This window comes from Chionomys nivalis, chromosome 1 (genome assembly GCF_950005125.1).
Source record: "Chionomys nivalis chromosome 1, mChiNiv1.1, whole genome shotgun sequence".
NCBI classification, from domain to species: domain Eukaryota; kingdom Metazoa; phylum Chordata; class Mammalia; order Rodentia; family Cricetidae; genus Chionomys; species Chionomys nivalis.
The window spans coordinates 61,909,701-61,923,059 of record NC_080086.1 but is presented as its reverse complement, the minus strand read 5'-3'; the positions used below and the strand labels follow the sequence as shown (position 1 = coordinate 61,923,059).

At 48.7% G+C, this 13,359-nt stretch overlaps 1 protein-coding gene across 3 annotated transcripts in view; it reads left to right on the top strand.

Annotated features, from left to right (window-relative positions):
* Positions 1-13,359, top strand: part of Mgll (monoglyceride lipase) — a 99,260-nt gene that overhangs the window by 65,296 nt on the left and 20,605 nt on the right. For all 3 annotated transcript variants that reach the window (XM_057765735.1, XM_057765724.1, XM_057765746.1), the window contains exon 4: positions 12,468-12,604. In XM_057765735.1, the coding sequence (XP_057621718.1) occupies positions 12,468-12,604 (137 nt within the window). The remainder of the gene's footprint in view (positions 1-12,467; positions 12,605-13,359) is intronic.

Sequence of the window (13,359 nt, the reverse complement as noted above, 5' to 3'; positions counted from 1 at the left end):
AGGCTCCAGGGTTGTGACCAAATCCTTGTTTGTTTGGGTTCAGTTGGCTCAGCTGCCCAGGGATCATAGAGGGGGCAAAGACTGCAGCCTGACGCGGTCTCTGGAGTCTCAAGTGGGACATGATGGAGCTGAGATGGGTGTGCTTGGGAGACAGCCTGGATATCCTTTCTCCAGTCTCTGGACAGTCCCGGGAGAACGCTCTGTGCCTGTCTCCTCTGGGGGACTGGGCTGGACCCGAGAGCCTTAGCTCCTGGAGTGAACCTCTTGTCTAGTGACCACTCGTTTTCTCTGGCTTAATTACCAAAAATCTGCCATAGCCTGATACTTTCCACACACTGGGACTAGTCAAGTGAGATGAGGTGTCATGGAACCGGAGGCAGCGGCATGCTAGGTAGGATGGCACCAGATTTGTGTATTCTAGGTGCCCAGAGAACAGTGGAAAGGGAGGACAGGATGAGTGTGTTGTTTGACACTAGTGAGAAGTGGTCCAGACAGTAGGATGCCTGAAGGGCCGTGCATCATGCCTAGTAGGGTGGGCAATGCCTGGTGCCTGGGGTGCTCAGAGCAGTGTCACAATGAATGGTTAGAGTAACTTCCAGAAAAATAGGAAAGACCTACATATGTCCACTTTAGAAACAGTGGGTATGGCTACAACCGTGGTTTGTGTTTTACACAGAAGGAAAGTCAAGGGGATTCTGCCACCCGTCTGGACCCAGCTTCACCGTCATCCAGAGTTCTTCTCCATCTCATCTGGCTCCATCAACCCTTGTGGGCTGCTGGCTCCTGTCTTCTTACTTTTCTTGTTCCAGACTTGGGCTGCCTCTTCTCACAGCTCCTGGCTCCTGAGTCTCTATCCCTCAACACCCTATTCTTTCTCTTTACTCTAGAAAAGTCAAAATGATTTCATTAACATGATATGCAAAAGTTTAAATTTCTCATCCAGTCTCGCAAGGGGTTAGAGCACACACACCCCTGCCTTCTTCCCTCTTCCCCTGCTCTGCCTGTCTGTGCCTGCACACAGGGTGGGTTGCCATAGAAACGGTGCCCCGAGGCTGGGCTTTGCTCTAGGTCCAGACCTCCTTGAAAGCCTGGTTTGGCCCAAGCAGTAAGATTGCATTTTGGATTATGTATGTCCACCACACCCGGAACTCAGAAGTGCCTAGCCAGGCTTCCTTAGTCGTGCCTGTGAGAAATAAATACTGAGATAGGCTTGCAGGGTGCTTTGTGGAGGGTGCTTTCTCATTTAACCCTTTGAACAATCTGTCAAACAAATAGAATCACCCTGGTGTCAGCTGTCACTGGTGGAAAGAAATATCAAGGGTCTTAGTGGCAAAGAAATGTGTCAGGTAACACAGCTAAAAAGTTGCCCTGCCAGTGAAGCCTGCATCTCATACCAAACCCTGTATTCTTTCTGCTGCCTTCCAGAAACTGCCCGTGGCTTTATGACATAGGGGCAAATATCTAAAACATAGTCTCTACCTGATCTCCTGACACAAATAATGGTCATCGGGAAACCACCTTGCAAACGTGGGTTGCTTCAGTAGCATGCTAAGTTGCCTGTCCCTGTGACACTCGCATTCGGTCCTGTCTGTGATATATTATATATATTATATATTTGGTTTTATATATATATAAAACCAAATGTATTCCTAAATTTTTAAAGGCCATTGGTATTGTTTACAGTAAACACTGAGTTAGCCTCCGGCCCTCTCGGGATTTTTCAAGCATGCTGTTATTCTGTTGCAGACTTCATTCCTTGGTGTGTCGCATCCTGGAAGTTTCTAGTGGTACACGCCTCTCCACCTCCCAACTGCTGCTGGCTCGGAAGCCAGAGCCACTCCCATCGGGAGATGTGAGCCAAAGGGATAGCTTTCCGGGGTGATTCTGGCCAGCCCACACAATTTCCCAGAGCCTCGCCATTTCATGAAAGAGAAGCCTAGTAGGAGAGAGGCCTGAACGTGTACAGAACACGGGGATGTGACTGCCCATCCCACAGATCCTGCTTCCCTTGTTCTCCAAACTGTCATCCTATAGCACAACACAAAAGGAAGCTGGTCCTGCTAGACACACCAAGCATGGCAGTTATGACGCTTTTTGTCATGTTGTTTCCTCTTATTTATACAGTGGAGTGTAGGATGTTTTCAAATAAATCCTCTAAATAAGAAATTCTGAGAATGCACGACTCTGAAAATGCGCACCGATAACAGCCTTTTAGTTGGTTACATTATAAAGCATGTTGTAACAGCTTTAAAAAAAAAAAAAAAAAAAAAAAACAACTCTTGAGTCGAGATGTGTTTCCATAGCCCATATGCTGAATTCTGGCATCTTTATACCTTTCCCAAGCTGTTGTCAATTAGTAAAGAAATTAATTTCTGCCTTGATCTCTGTTGTGATTTAGAGCTTGTTTTAGATGTTACAGGGAGCTGCCCAAGGCGATAGTTTTCTTCCAGCAAAGGTACCTCAGTTCCGTGGTGGCTGGAGAGACCAAAGCGGGTTGTGCTGAATGCCCTGGGACAGAAACTTGGATCCTCAGCAGACAGAGAAGAGGAAATGGCTTTTGTTGAGGGAAACAAACCGTTCTCCAGGCCGGCAAGCTGTGGCCTTTGTCTTTCTGCCATCTGCGTGTTTGTCAGCGAGAGAGAGAAAAGCAACCTGCCTGCTTGTGTGACATCCCTTGCCCTGGCAAGAAGGATGGCCACACACGGGCACGCAGTTCTTGCCTTACATATACCAGCGCCCTTCTCCTCTCCCACTGACTGGTGATCTCTCGGTCACTCCTTGCTCTTGGAATCTAAGAGGATTGTTGGTTGTGGTGCTGTTTGAATGTGTCCTCTGACGGGTGGCAGCTTTTTGTTTTTATTTGTTGTTGTTGTTGTTTTTCCTTTTGGTGGCAAAAAATGAATATATGGCTCCCCTTGCATTTTTATTTGTTACTGTTTTTAGTGGCTCGTATATTTGTGCGCGTGCTCCTGGAGCCTCTGCTTTTGAATGTTGCAGAAGGGCAGAGACACCAAATAGAAAACAGTGGGAAACTGTGACGTCTGATGTTTTGAAAGCTTAGTACTAAGTCACCTCAGAAAGAAGAAAGGTCACAGAGGATGTGCCCTTGTTCCTATAAAGCTGAGATTAAAGGCTGGAGTCAGAAATCAAAACAGTCTCAAGGCCGCGGCTGGAGCTGGAAGGCTCTGCCTGGCACGTATGCAGGATTTTATGTCAAAAGTTCTCAGGGGCCGGGCAGTGATGGTGCACGCCTTTAATCTCAGCACTCAGGAGGCAGAGGCAGGCAGATCTCTGAGTTCGAGGCCAGCCTGGTCTACAAGAGCTAGTTCCAGGACAGGTTTCAAAGCTACAGAGAAACCCTGTCTTGAAAAACAAAAACAAAATTTAAAAAGTTCTTGGGGCATTTGATGTGGCCCAGGCAATCTTATGTATCTGCCTGTGTCAGGACTTCAGATGACCTAAAGCTGGGGTATTCTGTGGCCCGTTCTTTGGGTCCTATTTATTCACTCTAAGGCTCTCTTGTCACACCAATGGCAAAGATATCGGTTGCCCTTAAAAAAGAGAGGTGGGGCTTGGGCTGTGACTCAGGGTCAGAGCACTGGCTTAGCATGTACAAGGCACCACAGAGAAGAGAGGGAAGGAGGGAAGGAGAGAGGAAGAGGGACGGGAGGAGGCATTGAGCACCAGACTCAGTAGTGTACAGCTGTAATCCCTAGCACCCAAGAGGCTGAAACAGGAGAATCGCAACTTCCAGGCCTGCCGAGGCTGCTGAGTGACTTCAAGGCCAGGCTAGGCAATTAATTGAGACTCTGTCTCAAAATGAACAGTTGGTTTGTGTTGTTTGTATTCTATCTGGGATATAACCCAGCGGTAGAGCCCTTGCCTGGAGTATTCAAGGTCCTCAGCTTAATCTCCAGTACCAGAGTGAGGGTGGGGCTCACCTCTATGACCATTGAGAATGAACTTCTCGAGCCTTCTGTGTTTCAATATGCAATATTTATGAGCCCACTGAAAACGAATGGTTTTTTCCTGCGGTTCTTAAAAGCATAAGTAGCCAGATGTCAGACAACTCGCACTCCTTCCTCTCACAGTGAAGCCGTGCCAGGCCGTGGATGTCCCCAGCCTTGCGGAGGATGGGAGTCCTTGAGTTTTAGTTTCGTGTCTGAGCCCCACATCTGCACGGGGAACCGTCAGGAGGATGGTGACTGTACTGAGTGTTTATACACCATAATGACCACCTCACATTCACATGCCTGTTAATCTCACAGTCTCCATGACCATAGGTTTAGTGAGTCACCTGCCCAAGGCCACAGACACACCTCTACCCTTAACCCCAATCCCCTAGTCCCTGCTTTTCATGTGAAAGTCCTTTGGCTTCATTGGCTTTAGCGCGAGCATCATCTCCTAGGCCTTCTGAAAGTTCTACTGAACCATTAAAACCATGATGCCTCCCATCCTGGACTGCCAGATCAAATCTGCATTATCTTTTTAAAGCAACTTGCTCTGCCGGGTGAAATTCCCCTTGCCCCACCCCGCCCCTTTTTAAGTAATTATTTTACAGAAGCCGAAAGTCGTGTGTCCTTTTGGGAAGTGACCTTGGTTAATAGTATCAGTAGAAGTAGTATTTGGGCAGCTAGGGATGAAACCAGGGCCTCACACCTGCAAGGCAAGTGCTCTACCACGAAATACAAGCTTTTGTTAATATATGTTTAAATATTTTTCTATGTTTAATTGTGTGCATGTGTATGTGTGTGCGTCACCATGTGGATATGTCCATGTGTGAGTGCAGGTGAGCTTGGAGGCAAGAAGAGGCCATCAGATCCCTAGAAGTTGGAGTTACAGGCAGTTGTGCATGCTACAAACCAAACTTATGTCTTCTTTAAGAGCAGTACTCACCTGTGACTGCTGAGCCATCTCTCCAGCCCCATCCTTTATGAGTTCTCTTCATTAGCATGTAGCAGTTGTCCATAGTGGCATGGATTATGAATACAGTGCACAGTAACCGGAGCAGAGACACTCGTGTTGGGAACGGTCAAGCTTGCCTTATTTTTTCAAATGCCACACTTAATACAGTTTCAACAGGGGTTAAACTTGGGTTTCTGTACTTTTATTTACTTGTTTGTTTGAGACAGGGTCTCACATTATAGCTCAGACTGACTTGAACTCACAGTAATCCTCCTGTCTCTACCTCCTAAGTACTTTGATTACAGGTGTCCAACACTATATACCCAGTCCCCAGTTGCTGTATTCTTTTCTTTTCTTTTCCTTCCTTCCTTCCTTCCTTCCTTCCTTCCTTCCTTCCTTCCTTCCTTCCTTCCTTCCTTCCTTCCTTCCTTCCTTTTTTCACTGTGTAGACCTGGCTAGCCTTGACTCATGGAGATCTGCCCGTCTTTGCCTCCCCAGTGTTGGGAATAAAGGTGTGTGCTACCATGCCCTGCTCCAGCTTCTGTGTTCTTATCTTCTCATTTGTGTTTTACCAGTCCCAAGCTTGACCCACGTTAGCACTAGTTGGGAATTTCTGCAGTCTTATGGACAGTACAACTCATCTAGTAATATTTATGAAGGAAAAAACCCACAGAGATCTGTTCCGTGATCAATGAAGACACTTTGGAGGGAACTGGGCTGATAGGTGGACCTGAAAAAGCTGCTGGGGTGACTGAGGACACAGACGGGGCCTTCTTTTGCTTCTGTTTGGAGAGCTGAACAAGTGGAAAATCCTTCATATGTCTGAAACACAAGCCAGAGGAAGGAGACTGTTGACAAAGGAGAAAGTCCACTAACATGGCATGTGAATGGTAGCAGTGTGAAGGGGCCAAAAGCTGTCGCTGTGGGAGACCTGCTCCGTGCCAGTCAGGCTGGTCACCTTCACTGACGGCTTCAAGGCTGTCAGACCCACACCATGGCGTGCTCCTCAGTGACTCCCTGACATATGTAGACATCTCCCCACTTGCAGACAGGGAAGTTGCTCGGATAGTTTCGTTTTGTTTGTTTTTGTTTTTGTCAACTTGACACAGCTCTGGTCATCTGGGAAGTGAGAACCTCGATTGAAGTCTTGCCTCCATTAGATTGAACCATCAGGCAAGTCTGTGGGGCATTTCCTTGCTGGTGATTTGGAAGGTCCAGCCTATTGTGGGTGGTAACGCCGCTGGGCAGGTGGTCCAGGGCTGTATAAGAAAGCAGGCTAGTGAGCAAGCTAAGAAGCAATGCTTCTCATGGCCTCTGCTTCAGTTCCTGCCTTAAGTTCCCTTCTAACTCCGTGACTACCCTTCCTAGTGGACTATATACACTATGAGATGATATAAACCCTTCTTGTCTCTAAGTTCCTGTGGATCATGGTTTTCATAACAATCATAGCAAACAGACAAATACAGGAAGTGACCAGGAGCTCACGGTTGGCTCTTTTGCTCCGTGCTTGCTCCGAGGCGTGGGTCTGAGCCACAAGCTCTTCGCTTTCGCTTCTCAACATGGTGAACCACATGTGCAGTTTCTGTGATGGCCTTTTACCTGCCTGTGCTTGGTTTCTGAGATTTCCCCAAATCATCTTTCCTTTATCTTTCCTGGCTGTCGTCTAGTAATCGTTTTGCTGTGATGTCTAAATGCCCCAGTGGCAGCTGCAGCCTGCGAGTTATTCTGCATCCCAGGAAGTTCCCTTGGATGACTGTCTCAGGGTGGGGTGAACTGCCAGGCTGGACATCAAGCTTATGAGACACCATGCATTGGTGGAGTTGGTGCATCCCTGGGGCGCTTGTGAGTCTGTGGCAACCCCTAGATTTAGAAGTAGGGACACACTCAAGCCTCCCCCTATGCTCCTCAATCACGGTGGTATTCATGGACAAAGGACTTCACTGTCCTTTGAAGGAGTGAAGGCTCCCACACGCATCTCTTCCAGGTCCCCAGTTCTCAGAACCAGCTCTCTGGCCTGATCTTAGGTCCTGTAGTATCCCATCCTCTGGTGCCTGCTATTCTTGTGGGATGTCTGGGAATGCAGACTGTAGGGGCAGGAAATAAATGCCTGCCATCTTGACAGCCAGATGGTCTCTGGAAGCCAAGGCCAGTTAGCTAGAGTATAGTGTTGCCCTAGCCCTCTGGACTTCATCAAAATAAACCCCGACAGGAGGCCTGGGCCTGGGTGAAGTGCACAGACATGACAGCCTGGTAAGCGAGCCCACGGCACATGGCTCTCTCCATCCTGAGTTGTCCAGTTGGGACAAGGCCAGGCCCAGAGCCTGTTCCACCATCAGCCCTTCCATCTGTCCGTGGCACTGGCTTTGGTGGCAGATGGAGACAGGCCAGTTTGCAGAGTCCAGTGGGACCTGAAGAGGAACAGGGGTAAGAGGTGAGGAGACACTGGTGTGTGCAGAGACCTGGTGAGAGGTGAGGAGACACTGGTGTGTGCAGAGACCTGGTGAGAGGTGAGGAGACACTGGCGTGTGCAGAGACCTGGTGAGAGGTGAGGAGACACTGGCGTGTGCAGAGACCTGGTGAGAGGTGAAAGACACTTTGTTTTGTGCAGAAACCTGATGAGAGGTGACCTTTGGTTTACACAGATACCTGGTGAGAGGTGAGGAGACCCTTTGGTTTGCGCAGATACCCAGCACACACCTAACACCAGCGTGTGCCATGTAGGGTCCCACAGGAAGCTAGAAGACAGAGGGGGAGAAAGGAGAAGCCACAGGGAGCGCCTACTGTGGCTGAACCAGGATGAGCAGGGTTCAGATGGGCTGAGTGGGATAGCTGCAGGGCTGCTGAGCGTGGGACTGACCCTAACTGACTTCTTGCCTACAGATGATAGCAGGAAGGAGATCCCCGAGTAAGCACCCAATAAAGGGTGGTGACTGTGGCTGTGGTTTCCTGCAGCCTGGTGCGGTTTAAAGGCTAGCTTACAAGCAATTGGTTACCTCTCCAATAATAGCCAGTCCTGGAAGGGACAGGGCCGAGCCCTCCAGCATAAGAAAAGCCTGCAAATACATAAATGATGACTGAAAATGACAAGCATGGTTGGGTTGGGTGTGGCAGTTGCACCTGTGATCCTGGAGGTTGGCTGAAGATTGCATCTCCGGCCAGGAGTTCTCATTGCAACAGTGCAGAGCCTGCTGCCCAGAGGGGCCTGCTCACAGGGCAGTTAAGGGACATACACCATATGCAAAGCCGAGTCTCTCTGGCAAGGGGCCATCACAGCTCTCTTCCTACAGTACTTTGAACATCCATCACATTCTTGTCCTCTGCCAGGCCTGTGCAAGACCAATGGGCTGCCTGATCAGAGGGGCGGGGCAGGAAAGTGTGGGCATGTCTCAGAACTGTGGGCAGGTGCCTTGGAATGTGCTGGCTAGCAGGCCTCAGGCCAGTGGGAGCCTTCAGCAGAGTCAAGAATGCTGGCTGAGCCGGAAGGTGAGGACTGTGTTCTGAGCGAAGGGAGATGTGAGAGCACGGAGCCCCCACTTTGAAGCTGGTGGAGAAAAGGAGGAGACAGGCACAGGTAGCTTAGAGCTCTCAACCCTGCAAGTCACATGAAGGCTGACTTGGTAGCCTGGGATCCCGTAACCAAAGGGTAGGGGAAGGTGGGATGGATGGAAGCACAAAGCTAAAGCCAGCCTTGTTTGGAGACCAGATGACCTAGAGGGATGTGGGATGTGAGGTCTGCTGGATAAGGGCAGAGGTAACACTCAGTGAACTCATCAGGGAAACTGAGTTGAAATCCAGAAGCAGTGTACATACTGAGTGTGTTGGTCCAGGCTTGCAGTCTCAACTACTGGGGAGAATAAGGCAGGAGGACTGAGTTCAAGTCCGGCGTGGGCATCTTAGTGAGGAGTATCTTAAGTGGTGGAGGAAGTGTGGGGAGATGACTCAGCAGTTAGGAGCACTGGCTCCTCTTGCTGAGGACCTTGATTCTGTTCCCAGAACCCACTTGGTGGCTCACAAGCATCTGTAGCCACAGTCCCAGGTATCTGATGCCCTCTTCTGGCCTCCACTGGCACCAGACACTTACTTGGTGCACAGACATACATGCAGGCAAATATTCATGTGTACAAAATAAAAATAATAATAAAATGTTTGGAAACATTTTAAAGGGGGTGGGGTGTTGGAGAGCTGGAAAGGAGACTTCTTGCAGAAGACCTGGGTTCATTCTAGCTGGGGGAGACTGCTTGTTTGCTCCTGGCTGCCTAGACCCAAAATAACCACACAGAAACTATATTATTTGCAATACTGGTTGGCCAATAGCTTAAGCATATTTCTGGCTAACTCTTACATTTTAAATTAACCCATTTCTGTTCATCTGTGTATCATCATGTGGCTGTGGCTTAACTGCTAAAGTTCCTTCAGGTGTTTGTCTCCTGCGGGACTACATGGCTTCTCACCAACTCGGCCTTCTTTCTCCCAGCATTCAGTTTAGTTTTCCCATCTACCTCTATTCTGCTAAGCCACTGGCCAAAACAGATTTATTCATTAACCAATAATAAAGACAGAAGAACTTCCCACACCAATTTCCCAGCACCCATGTCAGACAGCTCACAACTGCCTGTGACTCAAGCTCCAGGAGATTCGATGCCTCTAACCTCTTCATTCATATGTGCATATCCGTCAATCATTAAAATAAGGGGGACATTGAGGTGTGGGCTTGTAGGAGAGCATTTTCCCAGTGTGAGCAACGTCCTCCTAGGTTCATCTCTCAACACTGAAAACAAATAAATAAAATCCAAAAATAGGCTGGATTCAATTGGAACAGGAACTGTAACATCGGGGCGACATCACAGTTTAGGAAGTGAGAGAAGTCTCTCTCTCATACCTTCTGCTAGGACAACTGAGAACTGGGTGTTGGGACTAAGAGTTGTTGATTGTTCCATATACAGTATTGCGTTTATGGAAAAGCTGCTGAGCTGCTGAGCTTCACGTGGGTGACTTCATGTGAATACCGGGAATACCAACCCAAGCAGAGGAAAGATGAAAAACCTCAAGGCTCAAGGTCATATCTGGAGGTCAAGGGTGTGGATGTCATGATCCAGACTTCCCAACTGTTAAAATCTGTAACTTACTTTTGAGTGACTCAACCACCTTTTATTTACAAGTTTTACCTCGGCTTCTTTTCCTGTTGCAGTGATAAAACGCTCCGAAAACAAAACAAAATCAGCTTAAGGACGAAGGGCTTTCTTTGAAAGCTCATGGTTCCAGATGACAGTTCCTTTTGGTGGGGAAGGCCAGGAAAGCAGGAAGCTGAAGCAGCTGGCCACATCCCATCGGCAGCCAGAGGCTGAGAGCAGTGGACATAGTCATCTTGCTGCAGTCCAGGATCCCATGCTAGGGACCGTCTCACCCACAGTTAAGATGGGTCTTCTCACCTCGATGAATTTATGTTTATTGACAAACAAGACAACCCCGCCCCCCCACACCAGAGGTCCATCTGCAAAGTGATTCTACATTCAGCCAAATTGACGTCACAGTTAATCATCACATGTATACAGACAGAAAGTAAAATGGCAACAAAGTTGTGGGTAAAGATTGTAGGAATTCAGATATATATGGAAATATTCTTCCAAAATTTTTATGTATTTGAAAATTTTCTGACAGAAAGGTTGAGGGAAAAGTTGGGTAGGGGCTTGATCGCAAGGCTGCTTCATGGAGCTACAGGTGGGCTCCTTGTGCTCTGCCTTGTATAGGAGGAGGCTGTAGAGCAGGCTCACAGCTGCAGAGGGTTGCAAAGAGGCAGAAATGCTAACATTTAGGGGAAGATGGGTGGATGGGTGGAAGATGGGGAGGCTGGGAGGAGCCCGCCCTGTGTTCCCAGCTTTATGCGGCTTCAATTTGTGAATCATGAGACTGATCTTTTGATGGGCGACTGTTTGCCTTAAAAATGAATGTGTGAACAAATGAAGCGTGTTGTCTAAGGAATGGGCATAGAGAACACAGCAAAGACTGGACTTGGAGGTTCATGCCTCTGTTTCCAGATGTTCGGGAGGTCAAATGAGGAAAATCACACGTTCAAGGACTGCTTAGTCTACAGAGTGGGTGAGGGGGCAGAGAGGCGGCTCAGTGATTGAGAGCACTTGCTAGATTCGGTTCCCAGCACCCATGTTGGACAGCTCACAGCTGCCTGTAACGCCAACTCCAGGATAATTTGATGCCCTCTTCTGAGCTTCAAAGGCACGTACGTGCATGTAAGTGCACACTCCCTACACACACACACACACACACACACAATCAAAAAAAAAATATAAATAAAATCTTTGTAAAATAGCAAGCACTCCTTTTTCCAGGGTGAAGGTGTGGGCTCTCCTAGGGCATTCCTCCTCAACTTGCGGGCACCATCTTGCTGTCATGATTGTCCCTCTGTGTACCGACATCCGCATTTCCTTCTCTTGTGAGGACATCAGTCACACCAGGTCACAGCATCTTAACTTGATCACCTTTTAAAGTCCTCACCTGCAAACATAGGACTTCAGCAAAGGGAGGAAGGGATGATGAAGGCTATACAAAGGCCACTGGGAAGATGGCAGTGCCCTGGTGGTAAATAGTAGGCTCAAAATGCTGTGAACACCCTCGGTGCCACTGAGCTGGTTAGAAATGGTTGGTGTGGTACAATTTTTGTGACACACATTTACCCAAATGTAATAAATTTTAAAGAAGGGACACCCTAGACAGGAATGAGACTTGGAAGCTTTCCTTTCAATGGTAAGACACATTGGCTGGAAAGCGGCTGGAAGAGTAGGGGGACATTAGTGTCAAAGAGGGGTCTGACCACAGCAGAGTCTGAGTTGGTTCTAGGCTTGCTAGCCTCTCCCCACTTGTGCTGTGGAAAGAGTGATTTTGCTCCATAGTTGCAAAGTCCCTTTGAAGAGATGACCCAGGCTCTGTGAGCAACACTGCCAGCTCCCGGCAGCCTGGTGCAGCCACAGCCTTCTGCACTGGCGCCTTATCTGGAAGCTGGTCCATCTTACAGTTTCCAAACTTTCCCCACAGCTGCCAGCTGCCATTTCTATAGCAACTGATGCCCTTTGCAACCAGGGGGGAAGTGCAGAGACCCTAAGCAGAGGAGAAGGGAGATGAGCTGCACAGACAGGTGATAGGTTGACAAACCCCAGAGGGAGAAGATGGGGCCTACCGTTATTGCTGCTTTGTTGAGAGCCTTGGCAAGCACCCTTGACCGTCTTGTTTGATTTGATGTGTGATCTCCTGATGAAAGGAGAGGAGACAGAACACATTTGGTCAAAGGCATAACTCTAAGGGCCAAGGAGCTGGAGATGCAGGAATAGCTGAGCCACATTAAGGCTTACTCTGTGTGCCTCCTGCCCCTTCCTTCTTCCCTGGAAAACTCCTCCAAGGAAGGGTGTTGCCTGGTGTTTCTAACAGTGCTCTAGGAGGCAAGTTCCTTAAGCGCTCTGTGCTTACAGGAGAGAGTGATTGGACCAGGTTAAATGTGATGCGCCTGTGGCATTTGAGGGCCGGACTAAAACTCCCTTCCCGTTTCTTTCCAGTTGGCCATGGGCAGAGTGAAGGAGAGAGGATGGTGGTGTCGGACTTCCAGGTTTTTGTCAGAGATGTGCTGCAGCACGTAGACACCGTTCAAAAGGACTACCCTGGGGTCCCTGTCTTCCTCCTAGGCCACTCTATGGTAAGCAGGTCACCGAGAGAAGCTCAAAGCAAGCCTGGTCCCTTCCTGCCCCACTAGCCTCGGCCCGGATGGAATGTCCTTTTCACAGACCCTATCTGTGGAGTCCCCTGCACCCCCAGCACTCAGAAGCTGAACTAGCTCCTGGAGGTCCTCATGCTCAGGGCTGGACAGATGACAGTGAGCGGGAACATCCCATGAAGCAGTCCTGAAAGCAGTTTGAGTCCCTTTCCCTTGGAGATCTCTGAGCTCCAAGAACCAAGTTTAATCTCAGAGGACACCCCCGCAGCAGCCCCCAGGCCATTCCTTCCAGCAGGAAAGCTAGCAGCAGGGGGCTGAGAACTGCTGAGACCCAGAGGACTGCTCTGCAGGGCACCTCCCCACTGCCTGGCCCCTGTAAATCTTGGAGATTACAAGTCTTGCTGTCAGTTTCTTCTGGGCTTCAGACAAACAAAACTGCCTCTGCTGCTTCCTCCTGCTGCTCCATGCACATCCACTCAGGACTGGATATTCTTCCTGGAACTTGAGTTTTAGAATCATTACTGAACACACACACACACATCCATCTATTGCTATAACTGGACTCCCCCCTAAAGAAAGGAAACAACACATTTGTTTGTCAGAAGAGATGAATTGTGGGTCTGCTAGCTTTGGGCCTGAGACTAGAAAGCAATGCATTGTACATTTGTAACCTACAAGCAGGGAACCTTCTTTGCATCTGTCTGAAATGTTTGGCTTTGGAAAACCCAGAGAAGAGA